Genomic DNA, 22875 nt, shown 5'->3' on the forward strand with positions numbered 1-22875 from the left:
GCTTCTCAGGCGAGGCTCAAGCTTGTGTTCTACCTGCCTCAGCCCTCAGAGTGTGGGTATTACAGACATGCACCATCGTGCCCTGCTTTTTAAATTCCTGAACCATGTAAGAATTAGCTGTGGCTATTGTACTGCTTTACTGTAAATACTTCTGCATGTATTTCCAATGGCAGGGATATTTCCACCAACTACCATACAGTTGACAGATTTAAGAAATTTAATGTTGATAAAATAGTATTATCTAATACACAGTCCATATTCAAAGTTAGCCAGTTTTTCCATAACGTGAATAGGCCTGTTACAAGACAGGGAACTGGAATACTGTATCATTTCTTTTAATAATAGAATAAGTTTAATTCACATGCATTTCAATTCTCTGATTAAAAACAGGATAAAGCAAACAGTCTTACAAGCATTTCATTATAGAAACTTACCCTTTTTTTAAACATGTGATTGAGTGCTGTCGTGTGAGTGGGTTAAGAAGCTTAGTAAAGACAAAAGTGAATCAATCTTCTTACCAAAGAAAAGGACTATTTCGGTAAGTCCTACAGATAAAAGTTTGTGCAGCAGCTCTGGTTTTCTAAATCTCTGACAAAAGATGCCATAGATGTTTAAACAAGACTTTTTGTTGACTGCATTTAACTCAACTTGCCTTCTTGCTTTTTTATAGTCGGTGCCTGAAGAGTTACTCAGACAACAAAAGCTGAGTTCCAATGAGACCACTACAAGTGCTCAGTCTGTATCTGACTCCCATCTGGCAGCACTTCAGGACAAAGTCCAGCAAACAGAGGCCACCAGCAAGGTACGATCAGTACTGCGCACTTGACTGTCCCATAGTTTTCCTGAGGATGTGACAGGCTCTGTCCTTATACTGAGTAGGCCTGGGGAGATGACAGCTGTTGACTCCTATTGCTCTAGAGAATATTTCCTGTACAAATATAGTCCTCCCCTTTGTTTCTCATGCATTTTAACTGTGTATGCAAAGATCAGAGTTTTGGATGTCTGATTAAAATGCTTATGAAATCTTAAGATTAATCCACAGTGACTCATGGGAATACTCCATCACAGAGAAAGCACAGTGACTGAGAATTGAGTTTACCGAGTATTGAAGAAAGTATCTCATGTTTCCTATGACTTTCTCTTTTTGCTTGTCATACAACTTAAATAGTTACTATATTTAGGAAAAATTAATGTAATGTTTCCTAAGAAGTTCATCAAATCATAGATCAGAGGAAGGACTTTATGGCTGCATTTAGGGTTAAAACATATCATTGTCCCAACAAACTTTTTTGCTGTTTTTCTGAATTCAGATTCTTCAAGACAAACTGCACGAAATGAGCTGTGAACTAAAGTCTGCTCAAGAGTCATCTCAAAAGCAAGAAGATACAATTCAAAGCCTCAAGGAAACTCTGAAAAGCAGGGAAAGTGAGGTAAATCACTTAGGATTCAGAAATCTGTGAGGAAACCATTTGTTCCATGAATGTAGAAATATATTATTGGCATAACAAAATAATCAGCCTGGAAAAATTGTAGGTACCAGATAATGGATTTATTTTCAATTTACTAACATGTTTGGTGTTCCCTCTCTTTTTTTCAGACTGAGGAGTTGTACCAGGTGATTGAAAGCCAAAATGACACGATGGCAAAGCTTCGAGAAATGCTACACCAAAGCCAGCTTGGACAACTTCATGTATGTGAGGGTCACAGAGAGAGGAAATACTAGAGTTGGGAGTGTGTCTTTCTCAGTTACCTTCTTAAGTTTGTGTTCACAGTCCCCTGAGGTCATTGCTTGCTGTTCTTGTGACTGATTTCTGCTCTCTTCTCAGACCTCGGACAGTACGTCTCAAGCTCAGCAACAGGTGGCTCTGCTTGATCTTCAGAGTGCTTTATTCTGCAGCCAACTTGAAATACAGAAGCTGCAGAGGTCAGTAAGACAGAAGGAATGCCAGCTGGCTGATGCCAAGCGATGTGTGCAGTTAGTGGAGACTACAGCGCAAGAGAGAGAAAAGCAGAAGGAGGCCTCTTGGAAACATAACCAGGTAAATCATTAACCACTTTATAGCCCTCAGTGCTGACTTTGACCTGACAGTGGCTTTTTATCAGAACAGCTGGTTTTGAACCTGAACCCTTGAATTACAGTATTTGCTTAATCTGAGTGTAATTTGGTCCAACATTTGTTAGTGTATTTCATGTGCTGGTTATGGGGCTGTGTCCTGGAAATTCATTGGAAAATGCTACAGGCCCTTTCCTCTTAAGTTGCTTATAATTTAGTGTGTAAAACAAGCACATGAACATAATTGGAGTGTGGTTAATACTGAGGAGTTGTGTATAGGGTCCTGAAAGGACTTCTGGGAGGGACTGAGAAAGGGAATCAAGGAAAGCTTCATAAAGACAGGATATCTCAGGTTATCCTGGAGGATGGGATAATAGTAAACTGCACAGAAAAGTGACCAAGAACATCCAAGATCAAAGCAATGATGTGTACAATGAGCCATGTAATTTTTAAAAATACACATAATTTTAAAATGGATCCTTATCTTATTATCTTAGAGCATATGTTTTTCTCTTTTGACTGTAAAGCATTCAGATTGAAACTATTTCTTGATGAATATCCTTAGTTTAATACTTTGAAGGTTAAATATATTTCCTGAATTTGCATTGCAAATATTAAAATTTTCATAATTTGGCAAGGTTGAGGAGTAATGGAAGAATTAGAATGGAAATAATTCTTAATTTTTTGTTGTATACTTAAAGGAAACATGTCCTAAATTTTAATTGAAAATATTTTGGAGAGTATCTAAAGTAATACATGGTTTAAAGATTACTGATTTTATTATTAGAAAAATACTACATATGGCAAATTAAGAAAATGAATTAATAGAATCTTCATGATCTCTTAAGAAAACATGATAGAAATAGTCTATCCTTGAGCTTATTGTAAAGGATTTAGGGTTATAGTTGGACAAAGTCCTACATCGTATTTTTTAAACAAGAAAATAAGTATTGAACTATAAGTCAAACTTACTATATACACAGTTTTTACAATTTCCTATATTTAACTCCAGTTAATGTATTATGTAATACTTCTGTAGCATTTTTAATGATGGTGCTTTCTAGTTCTTTATATTTCATTATGTCTTAGAAATTTTAAGGTCTCTATGTCTAATGACCAAATGACAAGTTTAGATTGTTTTTTTAAAGTGAATATTTCAATTCAGGAATTACGAAAAGCTTTGCATCATTTACAAGGAGAATTGCAGAATAAGAGCCAACAGCTTCATACCCTGGAGGCTGAAAAATGCAGTGAGATTCGAACACAGGAGCAAACCATTCAACACCTAAACCACAGTCTGAGTCATAAAGAACAACTGCTTCAGGTGAGTTTACACGATCTCATAAAAGCTCAGAAGTTCCTGTTCATATAGCCTTAAGGTATGAGTCACCTGTGTTAAATATTTGCTACAAATAGAACTTTGAGTGGTGGGAATCAGGAAGATTTAAAAAGACAAAAAATATAATCCATGAATAAGGTCCTGATCAGCAAGTAAGATACAAAGAGACTGGAAAGGCAAACAGTATTCAGCAGATGCTTACCAAGTACCTTTGTGAATCAGACACTACTCTAATGGGGCTTGGCGAGACAGAGTCCTGACTACTTTTGTCAGTCTGGTAGGACTGATAGGAGATGACATTGGTATAAGAGTTACATGCTAGAATGAAAGTTTTAGGGTGAAATGGGACACTAAAAAGAGTGTTCAGTTCTGTCAGCTACTCTAAACCTTACATAAAATCCCTTACATTTTACTGGTCATACAATTTATTCATAACATGTATATGTTGTGTGGCTTCCCCCCCCCAACAGATAATATATATATCCCCCCCCCGACAGATAATATGCTATCACCATCTCTGCTTTGGAGTCTTAGTCAATGAAGATTGGCAGCAGATAGTACCTCCTTGGTGAGGTCTTTACTGACACCTTTAGGCCAAGTCAGGCAACACATCCTATGTTTTCCCAGTAGCCAGCTGACATGCATGCTAGCATGTATGTGGCTAAATTGTTAATTTTATGTGTTATGTAAATTAAGTATTGCCAGATAGCAATTTCCATATCTCTTATTTCTGCTAAACGTGTTTCCCCTGAGAAAAATGATCATTCTTGTTTTTTTATTCTGAATAACAAATTAGTTGAAAAAAATGTAGGAATTCAGTTAGTATTGGATAAGTAAATAAAAGAAAATATTTTTTGGACTTATTAGGAATTTCAGGAGCTCTTAAAGTATCGAGATAACTCAGACAAAACTCTTGAAGCAAATGAAATGTTGATTGAGAAACTTCGGCAGCGAATACAAGATAGAGCAATTGCTCTAGAGGTATGTAGGATAAACGTTTGTTCGGTATGCTATGAATTATTCTGTCTACATATTATTAAGTTTGTGTCTAATTTGTGCCTTGGGATTTTAGTTTTCTGTTCCTTCATATTTTGGATTTTATTGAATAAGGGTGATGAAGATGGTGAATTTTTTAAAGTTTAGGACTCTTTATTTTCCTTACAGCAAGCTATAGATGCAAAATTCTGTGCTCTCGAAGAAAAAGACAAAGAGCTGCGGCAGCTTCATCTTGCTGTGAGAGAGCGCGATCATGACTTGGAGAGACTGCGTGGTGTTCTCTCTTCCAATGAAGCTACCATGCAAGTGAGAGCAGAATCTATCATTGATTGATTTTTCTCCTTTACTTTCATTCTAAGTATCAGCCACCTCCATCATTTTATGAAAACCAGAGTATTTTCTTTTATAAGGAAAATAATAATTCTCACATGCTTCATCATTGTAGACTTCAAAGGCTACATAGTTCTAGTTTATTACTTACCTTTTTCTATAGATACACACCCACATATACCTTTTTACATAAGCATGCCTGGGTACAACTATTATGTATTTTTCATTAATATTATATACATGTCCCTGTATTGGCATGACTAGAATACTTGCTTATTTTATTACCGTAGACTTTTTTGGCATGCTTACTATATACTTATGTGACTATCTGTCAATTTTTAAAGAAGTCATTTGCTTTCTCTGTGGAAAAAGTAATTCTTCCATTGTATTTCATTTTTTTATATACTTACATTTCTCTCTTCACAAACTAGACAGAAGTTTCTGAAAATACAAAATTATTGGTATGATAGATTATATGCTAAATTTTTGCCTCTTGCAAACAAGTTGATTGGTGATCATTCACAGGTATATCTGATCTCTTGTGTACCCTGTGGGTACACCTTGACTTGTGATTGCTCTCTTTGTGACTGCAGAGCATGGAGAGTCTCTTGAGGGCCAAAGGCCTAGAACTGGAACAGTTAACTGCTACCTGTCAGAACCTCCAGTGGCTGAAAGAAGAAATGGAAACCAAATTTAGCCATTGGCAGAAGGAACAAGAGAGTATTATTCAGCAGTTACAGACTTCTCTGCATGACAGAAACAAAGAAGTGGAGGCAAGATTCCAGTCAATTTAAATACAGTTGGCTTAGTGATTATATAATCTTAGCCTTCAATTAGGACTCTTGCTGTTTAGGAGGCCAGTGACCCAAATCTTTAAAAACATTGTGTTCTTGGACAAGTAATTGATTTTCACTGGGACTCCCCACCCCATAAACTTGAGATGACAAGTATCTTTCTTAAAATAGTTATGTGAGAAATAATTACATCTAAAATATATATCTACAATATGATTACTAACCTTTATTATTATGTGCTTATGCTGGGTCAGGTACTGTTTTAAGAGCTTACTGGATATTAGCTTACTGAGTCCTCCCAAATTTATGAGGGACATACTGTTATCCCTGTCTTACAGACAAGGAAACAGACTTCTGAAGTTCATTTGTCTCAGGAAATAATAGCTAAGTAAGTGGCAAGGCCAGTATTCAGTCCAAGCTTTATGGCTCCAGAGTTTTAACTACCATGTACTGGTGATTACTGTAAAATTAGGACCCGTATTATCCTGCTGAAACCACTTATGGTACTTATGGTTTTTTTAGCTTATCATTTTGTATTTCTGGTAAAAATTAGAATGGGGAGATAACAAATGAAATAAATGAGCTGAACATCCATTTGTTCTAACATTATTGTGTGCTCTGACAAAATAGGAGAAAGGACTTATTTCAGAGAACAAATGTACGATTCTGTACTGTTAGTGTTCATTTACTGAACTTGTATTTCCAGCTTTTGCATTGCAGGCCCGTGGTAGATCTGGGGAAAAAAAAACATGAGTACCACATGATATTAGTCTCAAGAACTTCGCAGTTCTTTTATGTCGGATCCTTATAAGCCCTTTGATATGTACTAGAAGACATTCTTTTTTCCAGAAACTTATATTGCTCTCTCTCTGTGCATTAGGATCTTAGTGCAACACTGCTCTGCAAACTTGGACCAGGACAGAGTGAAATAGCTGAGGAGCTGTGCCAGCGTCTGCAGCAGAAAGAAAGGATGCTTCAGGATCTTCTTAGTGACCGGAACAAGCAGGCTGTGGAACATGAAATGGAGGTTCAGAGCTTGCTTCAGTCTATGAGCACCAGGGAGCAGGAGAGCCAAGTAAGGACTATGCCCAGGCCAGAAAAGCATCACTTGTGTCCTGTTCTATCATTTTATATTTTCCTTCTATTTATTAACTAAACCACAGTATTATATCAAATTGTATAAGATTTCTTCGAACAGTTTGGAATTATGCTTAAATAATAAATGTATTCATTAAGTTCATTATGTGCATTTTTTTCTTAATGTCCTGATAATTTTTAGAGTTCTAGAGTATTTTACTTTTGTTTCTAAGTTACAAAGACTAGAGTAGTAGTTTATTTTTATAGCCAAGATTTTGAGAAAACTACACTCACCATATATTCTCAATTCTTGTAAAACCCAGATTACCTTTATAGGAATAAAAGATGATGTTTTCAGAGGCCAAAGGATGCTAGTTGTACTGCATTTCAGGGATCTGTGACCAGCTCTGACTCTCCCTAGTCAATTTGAGAAGAAGCTAGATTCTTACTTGCCTGTGTTTTTTGACCATAATATTTAGTGTGTCACATTTTGTTAGGCACATCCTGCCATGTGCTTCAGAAATTGCTTCTAGAATGGACAACTGTAGCGAATCATTTATGTCTTTGGCAACAGGCTAACAAGGCTTTGAGTTTTCATTTTAATCTCTGTGATTTGAAAGGATCAGTCTTATTTTAGATGCAAAAGTATCACCTGAATAGCAACACATTGACTTCTGAACTCACTCCTGGAGATAAAAATGAGGAATCTACATTTCTAATAAACTGTGGTAGACCGTAATGCCGCTTATCAACCACACTCGGAGGAGCAAGGCTGAAAGCAGCACTGCCAGGAAAAGTGTAATGTGTTAGACAGACAACAGACGTCCTTTGTGATTACCATTTTTCCCATAATTTTCATAGACACATTTACTAATAAACATTAATAGTGTACTGATACCTCTGAAATTGCTATGTTCAAATCTCCTAAGAGCCCAAATTTTATTTATTGAAAATGGAATTTTTGTTTCTCATAGAAATTAGAAGGCCTCAGCTTTTCAGCGGGTTTTTTTTTTTGTGTGTGTGTGTGTATGTTTTTCGTTTTTATCCGTACCAGGGATCGAACTCACAACTGCCTGCTAGCAAGGCAGGCGCTTATGCCGCTGAGCTAAATCCCCAGCCCAGCTTTTCATAACTAGTATTTCTTGCTTGAGTCAGTTGGTACTATGATAGTTAGTATAGTTCCAATTCATCATTTTATATCTCCAATAATTATTTTCTCCAAATATTCCTATTAAATGCAGGCTTTCTATGCTTTAATAATCACAAGTGGGTTCTAGACCCTTTCTTTATTGTTCCTCCATCTGTCTTAGAAAACTGGGATTTGAAGTAGAACATACTGGCTTCAGTGATTTTGAAGATTTCCCTGACCACCTGGGGGTCTAACAAATATAGTTATCTGGGTAACTGATTTGTAAATATATATCAAGAGCAGATTGTGTGGTATGCATTGTTTTGGGTACTTATATCAGCACTTAAGTTTTGCTTAGGAAATATACATACCAGATGCAGGAGAGAATTACAGGAAGAGAGGAAATTATTAGATTCCCCAAATTTACTAATCTACATAAACATTGGTGCCCTTTGACCCATGCATTTAGATAGGAAGTATCTAAAGTAGGGAAGGCCAATCTGATGAGGTTATCTGAAGGCAGCAGATTACAAAAATGTTTGGGCAAAGAACCATCCAGGCCAATGAAACAGCTAAACAAAAGACACCTGTTTCTCAATTTAAATCAGAATCTTGACTCCTTCATCTGATTGAGTCAGATCCTTTTATTTGCAATAGTTTTTCAGTGTTGTGCCTGTGAGAAACCTTCTTGCCATTCACTTGACTGTTTTTCTTTTTAAACTGAAAACACAGAAACTATTTGTTAGAGTCTTAGTGACTTTTTATAAGTGTTTATTTTACAATAGTATCTTTCAAATGTTATTTGTGATTTTTTTTTAACTAGGCTGCTTCAGAGAAGATAGTGCAAGCCCTAATGGAAAGAAATTCAGAATTACAGGCCTTGCGCCAGTATTTAGGAGGGAAAGACTTCATGATGACTCAAGTACTCGTCTCAAACCAACAAGCTGACATTACCTCCATTGGCCCTCATTTGGGAGAGCAGACTGACCAAGTAAGAATTACTAACTCATAAATTTCATGTTGACTGATTTTCTTACATTTCAGTTTAATGTGTTTCAGTTTTATATAAGTTTAATAATTGTAATACAAATTGTATGAGAATATTCTGAATCCTATCATTATGCTCATAGTTTTTGCATCTTCCTAAATCCCCCAATTCTTCCAATTTTTAGGGGTCAATGCATATACCCTCCAGAGATAGCACTTCATTGACTACTAAAGAGGATGCTAATATACCCAGGTCCACATTAGGTAAGTATCAAGTTTTATTTCATGAGGAGACCTTTTGTTTTTCTCTTTTTTGTCTCTCTGTATTAATAGATTGGCTAATGGAAAAATAAGTCGATTCCCCGGAAAGGCTAGAAATATGTCACTTCTAAGAATTGCCCTTACCTTGTGTTGATTAATGCTTATTGCTCCAGGTTCAGAATTTAGTGTAGTGAAACTGCATCCTAATTCCCCTTTTTAAATAGCTTTACCAGGATTCAGAAGTGCGAGATGTAGTGCTTCCATGCCTGGATAGCAGAGCCCATAAAATTGGCAGCTTTTAGATATCTCTCAAGGCTAGGGATGGTCCTTGTAACTTGGTATCACTTATGTTAAAGTGTTGGAAGGGATGAACAGTATACATTGAGCTATTTGCCAAGCTAAGCCTTATCTAAGTGATGGTTTCAGGGCCTGAACTCTATAAAGGGAACAAATTCTGTGCATGATGGGAGCATAACACCAGTGGATTCCTTGGACTGGAGTCTGTGAGACAAAGATCAGTGTTAGGATAGCCTTGAGGAAGTTACTGCTCAGGGAGTTCTGAAAGTACAGACTCCTGATGATTAATAGGGTGGTAATTACAGTGCTAAGAAAGGTTCTGAACTTAGAAAATCATCCTATGGTTATTTGGTTGATAGCAACTATACAGAAATTTTGTGTGTATATATATATATATATCATAGTGTAGAATAATAAAGAATTTGAAAAATCTCACAAATTATCATTGTGTAGTTGGAAAACTATGCTAGTTAGTGAAAGAGTAAAAATGTTAACTTTAACTTATTTTATATTTGTCTTTTTTTAAAAACCATACTTTTCTTCAGTTTTTTATTTTGGAAAATTTAAAATTATAGACTATAAGACAAAACAGTATAGTGTAAACCCATATAATATTTTCATTAGGATTTGTCAGTTGTTAATATTTTTGCCACATGTGAATTATTTCTTTATATATATATATATATATATATATACATATATATACATATATATATGTGTATATATATATACCAGGTAAATATATATATGCATACACACACACACACACACAATTTTTCTGAACCACTGGAGTTTTTTTGGCGGAGGGTATGAGGGATTGAACTCATAACCTTGCACTCACCAGGCAGTTGCTTATGCCTCTGAGCTAAATCCCTGGCCTCTTGGAGTACTTCTTATAGACGCTATAACATTTCATCCCCAAACACTTCAGTTAAATACTTCCTAGGAACAAGGGCATTCTCCAACATACCAATAATATATTTATCCTCCTCAGGCAATTTGACCTTCATATTGTCTTAGTATCTAATGTACAGTCTATATTCAAAGTTCCTCTTGTCTCAATAATGTTTTCTGTAGTTGTGTCTACCCCTGAATTCCTACCTTAGGGATCATACATTTGCTACAATATCATGTCTTTTCAATTTTCTTTGATTTAGAATAGCTTTATACTTTTGTTTTTGTGTTTTGTGACATTGAGAATTTTTAAGAATTCAGGTTAATGTTCTGCGGTTCTGCTCTGATTACTTCCTCATGGTTAGTTTCAAGTTAAAGATTTTTAGCAAGAACAGTGTATAAGTGATGTCTTTCTCAGTGCATCATATCAGTGCATATTAATTAGTTTGTATCATACTTGGTAATATTAACTTTAGTCATTTTGTTAAATTACACTGTGTCTGCAAGATCTCTTCACTGTAAAGATCTTTTTCCCTTTGTAATTAATAAGCAATGTACCACCTGATATCTTGAGATACTGACAGTTGTGTTTCCCAACAATTAGAAGCTTTGCCATCCTCTGACCTTGCCTAAACCAACTGTTACACTAGTGATTTTTTAAAAAAATGATTTTTATATTTCTGAAATTTCTATTTATTAGTAGATATTTATAAAGAGCTGTCTTTCCTGTTTCCCCACCTCAATTTTGATTAGTTTCGTATGAATCATGTCTTAGGAAAATCATTACAGTATCTACTTCTGTTACTATTCTATTTGATGCCCAAATTAGGCCAATAAAAACTTCTTCACACCCTTGCTCTGTTCTTTTTTCTGTTTCCTCATCAGTTCTTGAGAACTCTCATAGTTTTTGGCACAGTAACATGCTATGATCATCTTTTATTTACCTATGTCAGCTCTGCAACCATCTATTAATAGAAGCTACTTGGCTCTTTTAATAGATGATAAATTTTGAAAGTAACATCTCGGCACATGCTATGTTCTGTGTTTTATGAGTGTCATTTTCTTCTAGACCCTGTTAAGTAAACAGTTTGCAATGAGTTTTTTAAAAAGTATGTGTGTACATGTATGTGTGTCAGAGAAAGAGGGAAAATATAGTTCCTGCCATTTTAACAACACATTCTATTTTTCTCATCGTATATTTATAGCTTTAACATCGAGAATTCTAGTTACCTTTAACATCAATATATTTCAAAATATTTATGTAGTTGCACAATACACAAAAATAGTTTCAGAATTACTACATGAATAACACTATAAACAATATTATGTGAAATATTTCAGATTTCTTTTAGTTCTTTCTATTCTCAGGGTATTCACCACTAAGGGTATATAGTTAAGAGTAGTAAGTTAAAAATTAGACCAAGCATGGTGCTGTGTAATCCCAGCACTCAGGAGGCTGAGACAGGAGGATCTCTGTGAGTTCAAAGCCAAACTGAGCTATGTAGCGAACCCTTGTCTCAAAAAAAAACCCAAAACAAAACAGGGATGAGGATTTAACTCAGCACTATAAGTGCTTGCCTGGCAGGTGCCAGGTCATGAGTTAGATCCTGGTACCAAAACAAACAAACAAACAAACAAAAGCAAATTATTTGAGTTATCTCCTCCTTTATAGCAAGTATTTAACACAGTTTAAAAGTCAAATATATAGAATGGTATCCTCCGAAATTGCAGCTACTTTTCTGTCGTTGTCTTCTGTTTCTGTTTTTCTCTTGCAGGTAACCAGTTTCATTTCTGGTTATCCTCCCTGTGTATTCTTTTTTTTTTTCAGATATAAGCGGATAACTCATATATGTATGTTTCCCCCTTCTTCCTAATAGATTGTTCTTTGAGTTTAGCTTGTTTTACATAAATGTATCATCAAACCACTCCATATAAGTTTGTAAACACTTTGCACATTCTTTTTTACAGCTACCTAACCTGTGTGAACATACTGTCAATGATTTAATCTTTTCTTTATAGTACGTAAATTAATTGTAGTATTTTGCTATTATAAATAATGCTATAGAGTACATATGTATTTTTTTACTGCTTGGATGCAGTCTCATGTGTTTAGTGATCAAAATAAGTACTACTGTGTATTCATTTTAGGAGATTTGGATACGGTTGCAGGGCTGGAGAAAGAACTGAGCAATGCTAAAGAGGAACTTGAACTCATGACTAAAAAAGAAAGAGAAAGTCAGGTAAGTTTTCTAGTCAAAGCTAATTTCTAAATTCTATTTTTCAAAATTGTTTATGTTTATATTCTTTAAGTATAATACTCTGAGCCCAAATGCAAGGTTTGCCTTTTTTTTATAGAAACATATAAATCATGTTATATATTTTTTATCAGTTAGATGCTCTTGTTTTTGTAAGTTGGTATCATTAAAACTTTTTAAGTATGGAACAAACACAGTTTTGTCTACCTGTTATTAACTGGAATAAAAATTTAAAGCATTTATGAAAAAAAGAAGTACTTGTAATTGCTGCTTAGAATTATGATAGGGAACCTATGAAATTACAATTTAGAAATAAAAAAATCACTATAACAGTAGCATTCATTGAGTGCCTATTATATGCAGTGTATTGTGCCAAGTTTTTAAACTAGTGCCCATGTTCACAGTGCTACACAAAATATATAGCATCAGCTCTCTTTTATACATAAAAAAGCTAAAACACTAACTCATTAATATAGAGTGAATATGGCCATATAACTAATAAATGCTGAAGCTGAAATTTTAAACTCAAGTCTTTTGTGACTCCACATATTTGATAAAAAGTCATTTCCTGGAGCACATTTTTTTTCTACTTTATATCTTTTTCTCTCAGTAGAATTTCATCAGTTTTCTTAGAAGAGAATCCCTTCCCCTCAATCTTCCCTATTGAGCCAATTACATGTCCCGTATGATGGAGAAGACATTTTAGGGCCATAGTGTAGAATTAAAGAGTAAAATTAAGAACTTAACATGTGCTGTGGTATGGTATTTTAGGTCAGTCAGTGTCATGGGTTCCTCACTTAAGTCTAGCTAGCACAGTTCCTCAGTTTTTTCTGCCTTTTCATATTGATGCGTACTATTAAACCTGTGTTCATATTTGTGATAAAATAGTCTTATTTTACCTCTTGATTTCCTTACCATGTTTCCCCTTACAAGCAGACTTGTAGTATGTGATTCAGTTAGTTTTGAGGAAATGAGAGTGTGTGGCATTTTAAAAATCTGGTTTAAAAATCTGCTTGTTCATCTCCCCTTTTGTTTTATTTCTATTTAATCAATTAGCTGGTTAAGAATGTCAAATACTTTAGGTTCCACAAGATGTTCTTGTATTGTTTATATAGCGAGTGATGTTACTTTGGGTTCTGTCTATTTTCAGGATCATAAAACTTAATGTCCATGAATAGAGATTTTAAATGAATGATATTTAGATATGGCTTATCTTTATGTATCCTTTTACTACCTATGTCTAAGTCTAATGTCTGTATAAATTATCACATTCCCTCTAATATTAGGTAATTATCAAAAACCGTAGATTTTCCCATATTTTAGACATTTTGTTTGTGGTAGTAGAACTAGCAGTAGTTATCATTTGTTGATTCCCTGTTGTGTCCCTAGTTCCCCAAAATAAATATTATTCCTATTTTATTTTTGAGCAAATCAAGTATCAGTTTGTTCATTTGTTTGTTTATTTATTTTGGAATTTTGGCTTTTTTTAGACAGTTCTCACTAGGTAGTTCAGGCTGGCCTTGAACTCATAGTGATCCTCCTGTCTTGGTCTCCCAAGTGCTAGAATTACAGGCATGCACCACCACACCAAGCCCAAGTCTCAGTTAAATGTCACGTCCAATTTATGCAAAGATTTAAAGCCTATGTTAGTTTGACTACAGAACTTTTATTGTGTTGCAAAAAATGTTTTCTTCTTCATGTTTTCATTTTCTCTAGTGGAGTAAACACTTCAGTACATCACCTTATCTGTAAATTGAAGAGTAGTTACCCAAAGGATAATTGTTCACTCATCAGATATATAGGTATCATCTCTAAGCAAGGGCTAGCACCGAAATAAGGTAGTGAGCAAAATCAATAAGCTCCCTCTCTGAGTTTATGTAATTGATTTCTACTAGAGGGAGAAACAAGCAAATGCATATTATAATTATAGGTTATAATAAATGATATGAGGATGTAACATGGACAGGGATCACATTAAAATGGCCAAAAAAGGCTTCTTCCTTGAGAATATGACATAAGCTGGTAGCTAAGAATGAAGAAGCAGCAGCCCTTTGCAAGATATTTCGGGCCAGGGGAACAATATATATAAAGGCCCTGAGTCAAAACAAATTCTGGTGTTCCAGGAAAAGGTAAAAGTCTAGTGTGCCTGGAGGGTCAGGAATGAGGAATGAAGTAGGTACTAAAGTGGGAAGAGTAGATGTAAGCCAGATCACTAGTTTGATCAAAAGAACTAAATATAAGGAAAGCATTTATCATGTGTGTGGGACATGGTAAACACCCAGTAAATATTAGTAGGAATGCTTCTTTTGATTTTTAGTGAATTTTGTCATAATCAGTATTTGTGGTTTTTCTGGTGAGGAGTGAAGAAAGATGCAACTCTGAAAATGTAGGCCTTACAATGTTAATTTTTGGTAAGGTTTCTTTGTCAATGCTGATGTGTTCCTTTTTGGGAAGCATGTTAAATTTGGTGATCTCTGATAATGTAAGCAGTCATTATTGCTTGATGGCTTTTTAAATCATTAAGAATTGCAAAATGGAGCCATTTAATTGCATCATGTTTTCGTCTATTAAGTGAAGTATTTATATAAAGAAAAACTTTGTTTCCTGCTAATGATGAATTTTTATATATCAAAACAAGATCATTAATTAAATAAATATGATGTGTTTATCTTGCCAACTAAAATGGAGAACATCATTAAAAACATCACAGCTTCTCATAAAGTGCCTTTTGGTACCACACTGCATGGCTGTATTAATTTGTAATACATCATTTGTGTTGTGGTTTCTCTTGCATTATTGGTTGTCACTGGTGTAACATTAGGCTGTAAATGTGACAGGTATTGTGTTTCCTTTGTCTACTGACTCCACAGTGTCTTTCCTTCCCAGATGGAACTTTCTGCTCTTCAGTCCATGATAGCTGTGCAAGAGGAAGAGCTGCAGGTGCAAGCTGCTGATCTGGAGTCCCTGACCAGGAACATACAGATAAAAGAAGACCTCATAAAGGTGTTTCAGAGGTTTTTAAAGGCCACTGGAAATGTTTGTAGTTCAGAGTACCTATATGGCACCTTCAAACAAAATATGACTAAAGCCGCTTGGTCAGTGCTTGTCAGTCTCCTACTGGAAAGCATAGTGGGCTGTTTCAAGAGAATTCCCCATCTCTCCTAAATAAGGTTTTTATTACTATTTTTAATTTTATGCTTATTTTTTGACTTCTAGGACCTGCAAATGCAACTGGTTGATCCTGAAGATATTCCAGCTATGGAACGCTTGACCCAAGAAGTCTTACTCCTTCGGGAAAAAGTTGCTGCAGTGGAATCTCAGGATCAAGAAATTTCGGGAAACCGAAGACAACAAGTAGGTTATTACAGTGCAAACTATTTTTTTTTGGAATAAACAATGGAAGTCCTGTTAAGTAGACTAATTATGAAGAGGTCGATTGTTGTTATTTCATAGAGAACCCATGCTCTGTATTTCCCTGCATTGTCAGTAGCAGCCACAGATACTGCTTTCTGGCATTTGTAGTCCTGACATGAGCAGCAGTTATTCCCCACTCTCACACGTATATCACCTTCCTCAACAGAATCCTCATCTGCCCTCATTTAGCCATGTTCAAGGCCATCCCAACTTTAAAAAAATTAAAATTAAATTAAAAACAAAACAAAACTTGTCTCTGTACCCCCATGTCTGTCCTTTTCAATGTCAAACTTTTCAAAAAAGATTTACTTATCTCTATTCCCTGTCTACATTATTACCTTTCTCACCACTCAACTTACTCCAATCTTACTTTTTCTTTTATCTTAAACAGATGGCTGCCAGTTACATATTATCATGGATAATTATCTTTGTGGCGCATATTGTAGCTCACAGTGATACATGATGAATGTCTTTCCCCCATGCTACATATCTAGTAAGCTTTTTCCTAGAACTGAGCAGAACCTATCATACAGAAGGTGCTTAATAACTATTTACTGAATACATACTGAAAACTTCCTATTTTATGTTTCTCTCTCGTCCATCCTTACTTTGTTGCACTTCGTTTTCTTAGCATCTTTCCTAGACTTCTGGCTTCTTCCTTTTTCATTCTTGTGCCTATATGTGAATTTACCTTTAAGGACATAAAAAAAGTATATATACAGTGAAAATGAATGTGACATGGATCTGAAAACTGTAAAATACCACCGAAAGCTTAAGAAATAAGGTAGTGAGTTGGATGCAGTTATAGTATGTGCTAATACATTCTTTTTGTCTCTTTCTCCAGACTAATTGTGGCTTTCTGTCTCTCCGTGCTACATGCATGTTGCTTCTTCTCTCTTTCCATAGTTGCTGCTGATGCTAGAAGGACTAACAGATGAACGGAGTCGACTTAATGAGGCCTTACAAGCTGAAAGGCAGCTCTACAGCAGTTTGGTGAAGTTCCATGCCCATCCAGAGAGGTAAGAGAGTGACTTTTCCCTTTTTAAAACATGTTTTATTCCTTTTAGCCTTCTTCTTTTTATTTCTTCTATTTACTATGTGCAGGTGCTTATAATACCAAAAAGATAAAGAAAGCTATTCAATGTGTCATTTTTATGAGCATTGCTCTGAGTCTCAATGTCTAACTCTTAAGTTAGAAACTGTGTATTTTGCATAGTTTTTGCAAAGATTGAGAAAACAGGTTATGTACTTAAAACAGTGTCTTGCATTGAATAAGCACTCAATGTATGTTCCGTTCTTTTTCTGCTTTATGTCCTGTTAAAGGCTGTTCTACTATGAAAGTAAGGATGCTGGTATTCATTTAATATCATTGCATAACATTGAAGAAAACATGCTCATTGTGATGGCCTATATCACCCCAGAATCGGTGATAGCCATCATTATGAATATATTTTCTTATGCTTCTTGAACTTGGGCATGTATATTATATCCTTCTGGTTAATTTTATATTCCTTTGTTTTTATTTTTCTCGTTTTGCCTTCCCACCTAGCCCTTTATTCTCTTTTACAACTCTTATTCTTTTATTATTCACTTTGTTTTAATTTCTTACTGGGTTTTTAAAATGTTTTCTTTTTACCTCAGGAAGATGAATCAGGAAATGTATGATAGGAACACTGGCTTGTATTACCTTTTAAAGAGCTTCTGAATCTGTAGTCTGTGAGCTGGCTTCTTTTTCAGAGTGCTGTCACATTTGGTTACAAATGACAAAGTAGATGTCCTCAGTAGCAGTCATGCTCGGGCCAGTCTTGCTTCATTTCAGGTTGCATTTTTCATAAGCTAAAGCTCTCAAGTAATGAAATGCTTATGTGGGCTATAAGAATATGAGGTCAATCCTAGGAGCTATTATTTTATGTGAGATTGCTCAAGAATTTCCCTTAAAAGGACAGTTTTAAAGGAAGGAACAGACTTGCTAATCTACCAGCAATGAACTCAAATGCCTCAACAAAAGACTACATTCATTTATTATGTGTTCTGGAGAACAAGCACTTAGAAAGTCTCATGACCTGGAGTGGCATTGATGGCTCTTTGGAAACAATGTGAGGACTCCTTACAGTTGATAGCTAATCCATTTTCCTTCCATGTGGCATGTTTAATCAGCTCTGAGAGAGACCGAACCCTGCAGGTGGAACTGGAAGGGGCCCAGGTGTTGCGTACTCGGCTAGAAGAAGTTCTTGGAAGAAGCCTGGAGCGCTTAAGCAGGCTGGAGACCCTGGCCGCCATTGGAGGTGGGGAACTGGAAAGTGTGCAAGTTCATCACAAGCATGCCTACTGAGCACTGGCTGGTCAGACTGCAGCCCAGGATGGAAAACCTTGTTTTCACTAACCAGAGAGCCTGTCTGACTTGGGAGAATGAAATGGTGACTTACTAATAATAGAATTGGCACAAGTAGCATCTACACAAAGTGAAACTCACTTTAGCCTATTTGTGTCTCACTGTATATATCTCTTTCAGTTAAATGGTAGCGGTGACAAAGTGTATTTGCACATTTAATTCATTCTATTTTAGTTCTTCCATGAATATTCATTCCTTTTCCTAGTCATTCCTCCTCATTTCCTTACCGCTCTGTGGGCCAATAAAGTTTATTCCTCCCCCACCTCTACAATCCATATATGCTCCATATCATTTCATAAATGCATGTGTGTGTATTATTTTTGCCATTCAATCAGCTCGTGCTCTCTGAGAGCAGTTTTTAAAATCAAGTTGAAGAATAAAACAAAAATTTCAAGATGAGGGAAAAAGATTGAAAGTCTATAAGAGGGGCCGGGAGTTTAGCTCAGCAGCACAAGCGCCTGCCTGGCAAACGAGGTCGCAAGTTCGATCCCTGGTACAAAAAAAAAGGTTAAACTGAAAGTATAAGAATGACTTTGAAAAGTGGTATAACCTTTATTAGAAGGTAATTAAAATCAGACTAGTCTTAGGCCACATTAAAGAGTAGACACGGAGACTAATGTGTTTCTAGTAAACTTTCTTCTAATAGTGTGTTTCAGAGTTGGCAGTTGAATGACACAGGTGAAATTAGGTTGTTCCATAGTAAGTTCTATCCTTTTTTTGTCCTTTTGGGTTTTCTTAAGCCAAGGGCATTCTGTCTAGTCAGAACATGACTTCAGGAATGATTTTCTATAGTCACAATTCTCTGTATAAGAAGATAATTGTCAGTGTAATATCTGCTCCCTTTGAAATCAGTGTTTTACCACATAACTCATGATAGCCAGAGAAAAATATTTCTTCTATATTCCATGTAATGGTACTGGATGGAATGCTTTCTTTTCATTATCTCATGTGTATACACTTCTCCATATTAAAATAAATAATGGGCTTTAGTCTCTAAGTGCTTGAGTGATTTAGAATGAAATGCCACAAATATGTATTCTTGGTTTTAGTCATTGTCTCATTGCTTTCTTGTGGCAACATGAGAGCTGCAAAGAAAGGGCACTGAAGATTGTATTTCTGGTATCTTAACTGTCAAGAGTTTGAAAAATGACCAGCATTACTGTGGAGCTTTGTGAGTTCAACACCATGACGTTTCTCAACTTCTGTAGGCTATAAGTTTCCTAGAGTAGAAGCTGAGATTTCCATTAGTTTAAACATGGAGTTAAGTTTGGAATTTCTAGCTCCCTAAGTATGTGGTACAGCACCCTTTCTAAGCTAGGTGGTTCACAGTGATTTTTCTTTTTTTTTAACATGAGCCTTTGTTTCTTTTACATTCTTCTGCTGACATTGCTTATCTTATATCCCAAATTCCATCCAAGGTGCTACAACCTTACCTCTGCCAGTAATAGAACATTAGTCAAAACAAAGTGCCCTGGAGAAAATGTCCTATGGAGGAACACCCTGGAATCTTCTGATTAAGTATAGTAGTTTGCAAAGATTGATAGCTATATGTTATAGATTTTAATAACCTTTGAGAAAAAGAGAATAACAATGGAAAAGAGATAGGAAATAGAATAATCTACCTTTTGTAGTCTCCCCATTTTAAGTGACCCTTTTTTGAACAAAACTTTCAACTTTCCACAAGTAGGAAGGTAATAAGAGTTGGGCTATAGAAATGTCAACCCATTAAAGACTAGTCTATTGTCATTACAACAAGGCATTTAGGAAATAGTGTCCCTTATTTGTACTAATAGACTAAGGAAATGTTCTGTGTCTGCTGTTAAGTTTCAACCATGGATGAATCTTGAGTCCTAATAGTGATTGTAGTTGTGTATGTTAGTAATAACTGCTTCTGTCAACCTCCAATAACAGTAGATTAGTAGAAAGATAAATTAAGCTTTGATCTTAATACCATAAATGTGACTAAAACCTGATACTAACTTGCTGGTCTTCATAACTGGAATGAGACCTGAGAACAGTGCTATTTGGAGAACACTTACTGGTCTAACAAGTTTTTGTGATAATTTGATATCTAATGATTAGAGCACATAATTCTAATTTCTAATTTTTGTCTGTAACCCAAAGATAGATGATATTGTGACTGAACACACCATGCACATAATCATATATAGCCTGATATAACATGCCTCTATTTCTCTCTTTAGGAGCATAGACTTATTGGATTATTCTACCTTTGTCAGGGATTTTTCAAAATTATAATAGTTTTAGATAAAGCATTATGTGCATATAGAAGCTTGTGCTTGAATAAAAAATCTTGGGAGAAAATCCGTAAGTAAATTTTTACTTAGGCCATGCTTAATTGGAAACATGGAACTTAGAAAAATCCATACTCATAGATAGCTTTTGTCTCACATTTCCTTTTGAATAGTAGTAATATGTAGACAAATGGATTTTAATCATTTTTAGAACTATGGAGTTGAAAAAGACCTCTAAGAGAAGTTATTTAATGAGTGAAACAGACATCCTTATGACATGTTTTCCTTCTCTATTGTAGGTGTTTTGTTTTATTTTGTTTTTGTGGAGTTAGGAATCGAACCTTAAAGCTTTGTGTGTGTGGTAGGCCACTGAGCTAGACTCAGCCCTTCTATTGTAGTTTTAAATTACTGAAATCTGAAGACTTTTAGAACTTAATAGAAACCAACATTTGTCTCATCTTTTTGCTAATTAGCCAAATTAGAACTTTTTTGGGAAATCATGATTGGGCAATTTTAATATGACAGCCTGTGATGGAGTATACTTTTATCCCCTATTCTCCACTACTATTCTCATTTAGAAGTGCAGAGAAGCAATATTAATTCTTACACAGAGAATATTCCTAGTTCATGCTTTAAAAAGACTGTGAATTGCATTATATATAGTAAAATATCTATTAAGGATTAAGAAAAATCTTAACCTCCATATGATCCCAACCAAAAGAAATAGTTCAGTACCTTCTGCTTACACAGTTTATACATGAGTATTCTGTGTGGGTAGATCCTAAAGGACCTATCACCCTAATGCTTCTTTATGCCTTTAAGTCACTATCTAAGTAGTAAATAGTTGGATTTATAGCTTTGAAAATTAATTTCAGTTCTCTCTACTTTGATCTTCAAGTTGGGTTTGGAATCTTCTAACTAGGAAAAAAGCAGCAGATCGTATTACAGCAAAAATTGTTCTTTTCTTCAAGAAGTAAAGGTTGACTCACCTAGCTAGTTATTTTCCTTTGGGCTTTAATTCTTAGAACAATTTTAATACTTTTGCTTTCTTTGAGAGCTAGTATTAGAATACTCTAATTCCCATTGTTTGGATAGTCACTGTTTTCTAGTTTCATTAAGGGGGGATAATAGGAATAGGTACAGAATCTTTAAAGTTGATTCCTAAAAAATTCAAGTTGCCTCCTCAACAAGAACCCCAGATAGTACTAAGCAGGTCTGCAGCCAGCATCCTGTAGGGAAAGTTGATAAACTTACTATGAGTTAGAAAAAAATATTAGTAATGTACATATGCTTCCATCTTATCTTGAGGAAATCATATATGGAAGGTATAATAAATGAAAAAGAAAAGTTTTATTTTTCAGACATTAACATCCTATGAGATAGAAGCACATATTTACTAATTTTTCTTAGGTTGAAGCTCACTGATTTCTTCTTGGGTGGCATAGAATCATTCCTGCTCAAGCAAAAAAAATTAACATTTAGATATATGGAGCTCATATATGGCAACCTGTTAATAAAATAGAAATGGATCAATAGATAATACATTGAGTTACCTCTGTAAGGCAAATAGTTTCTGAATTTTGATGTATTCTGGAACATGAATTTAAACTACTCCCTTGTCACTTGCAGCAAATCGCTTTAGTACTGTATTATGACTGGAAAATAAACGTGTTGCTTTTATGTAGTATGAATTTTGAGAGAAGGTAAGTCTTCAACTCCTTTCTGTATAATCATATGGGTCAGTGTAAGTTTCTCAAATACAAAATTAGACTTATAATTTGTCTAAAAGAGAATGTTAATGGAAACACAAAACCCTAGAACTGACAACACTTAAGTTTATCAGATTTCAAATAAGGGAATAATTGATTTTATAAAATGGTATATATTTTTGTGTTTTTGCACTTGTTTAAAGTCAAATTCCAAAGCGGAGGAAAAAGTCACATTCCTGCCTGGCACCTGCCTGGCAAGCACAAGGTCATGAGTTTGATCTCCAGTATCAAAAATAAAAAAGTCACTTTTCAGAAATAAAAGTTTGTGTTGTTTCCTCATGCAATAGGATAAAATAGAAAGTTCAGGACCATCAGAAGATGTCTGATCTAAAATAATATGAAGAGTAGGACTACTAAGTACACAAACCAAATTGGCTTCCTTACTCCAACTCAGAGAACTAATTATATAGTAACTACACACTGTTGCTTTTGGCAGTTAGCAAAATCATCACTTTAAGATCCTTCTCCATCTATAAACTTTCAAGACGTACATATGTGCTTTATAAGGAATGAATTTCTATGCCCATGTAGTATTACTAGTTTAATGCCCATGTAGTATTACTAGTTTAATGCCCATGTAGTAGTTCTATGCCCATGTAGTATTACTAGTTTAATGACAAAAGCAGTGTTCTT

General features: G+C 35.1%; 1 protein-coding gene across 35 annotated transcripts in view; it reads left to right on the plus strand.

Annotated features, from left to right (window-relative positions):
- LOC100716784 (myomegalin) overlaps window positions 1–22875 on the plus strand; it is a 245631-nt gene that overhangs the window by 181345 nt on the left and 41411 nt on the right. For all 35 annotated transcript variants that reach the window (XM_063256623.1, XM_063256611.1, XM_063256619.1 and 32 more), the window contains 16 exons: window positions 671–802; window positions 1311–1430; window positions 1598–1690; window positions 1827–2039; window positions 3219–3377; window positions 4260–4373; window positions 4557–4694; window positions 5312–5491; window positions 6393–6587; window positions 8542–8709; window positions 8891–8969; window positions 12306–12397; window positions 15299–15415; window positions 15629–15766; window positions 16733–16845; window positions 17984–18111. In XM_063256623.1, the coding sequence (XP_063112693.1) occupies window positions 671–802; window positions 1311–1430; window positions 1598–1690; window positions 1827–2039; window positions 3219–3377; window positions 4260–4373; window positions 4557–4694; window positions 5312–5491; window positions 6393–6587; window positions 8542–8709; window positions 8891–8969; window positions 12306–12397; window positions 15299–15415; window positions 15629–15766; window positions 16733–16845; window positions 17984–18111 (2179 nt within the window). The remainder of the gene's footprint in view (window positions 1–670; window positions 803–1310; window positions 1431–1597; window positions 1691–1826; window positions 2040–3218; window positions 3378–4259; window positions 4374–4556; window positions 4695–5311; window positions 5492–6392; window positions 6588–8541; window positions 8710–8890; window positions 8970–12305; window positions 12398–15298; window positions 15416–15628; window positions 15767–16732; window positions 16846–17983; window positions 18112–22875) is intronic.

Source organism: Cavia porcellus, unplaced genomic scaffold (assembly GCF_034190915.1).
Source record: "Cavia porcellus strain 051 isolate PalLab524CR breed Dunkin Hartley unplaced genomic scaffold, mCavPor4.1 scaffold_1, whole genome shotgun sequence".
In the NCBI taxonomy this organism is placed as follows: Eukaryota; Metazoa; Chordata; class Mammalia; order Rodentia; family Caviidae; genus Cavia; species Cavia porcellus.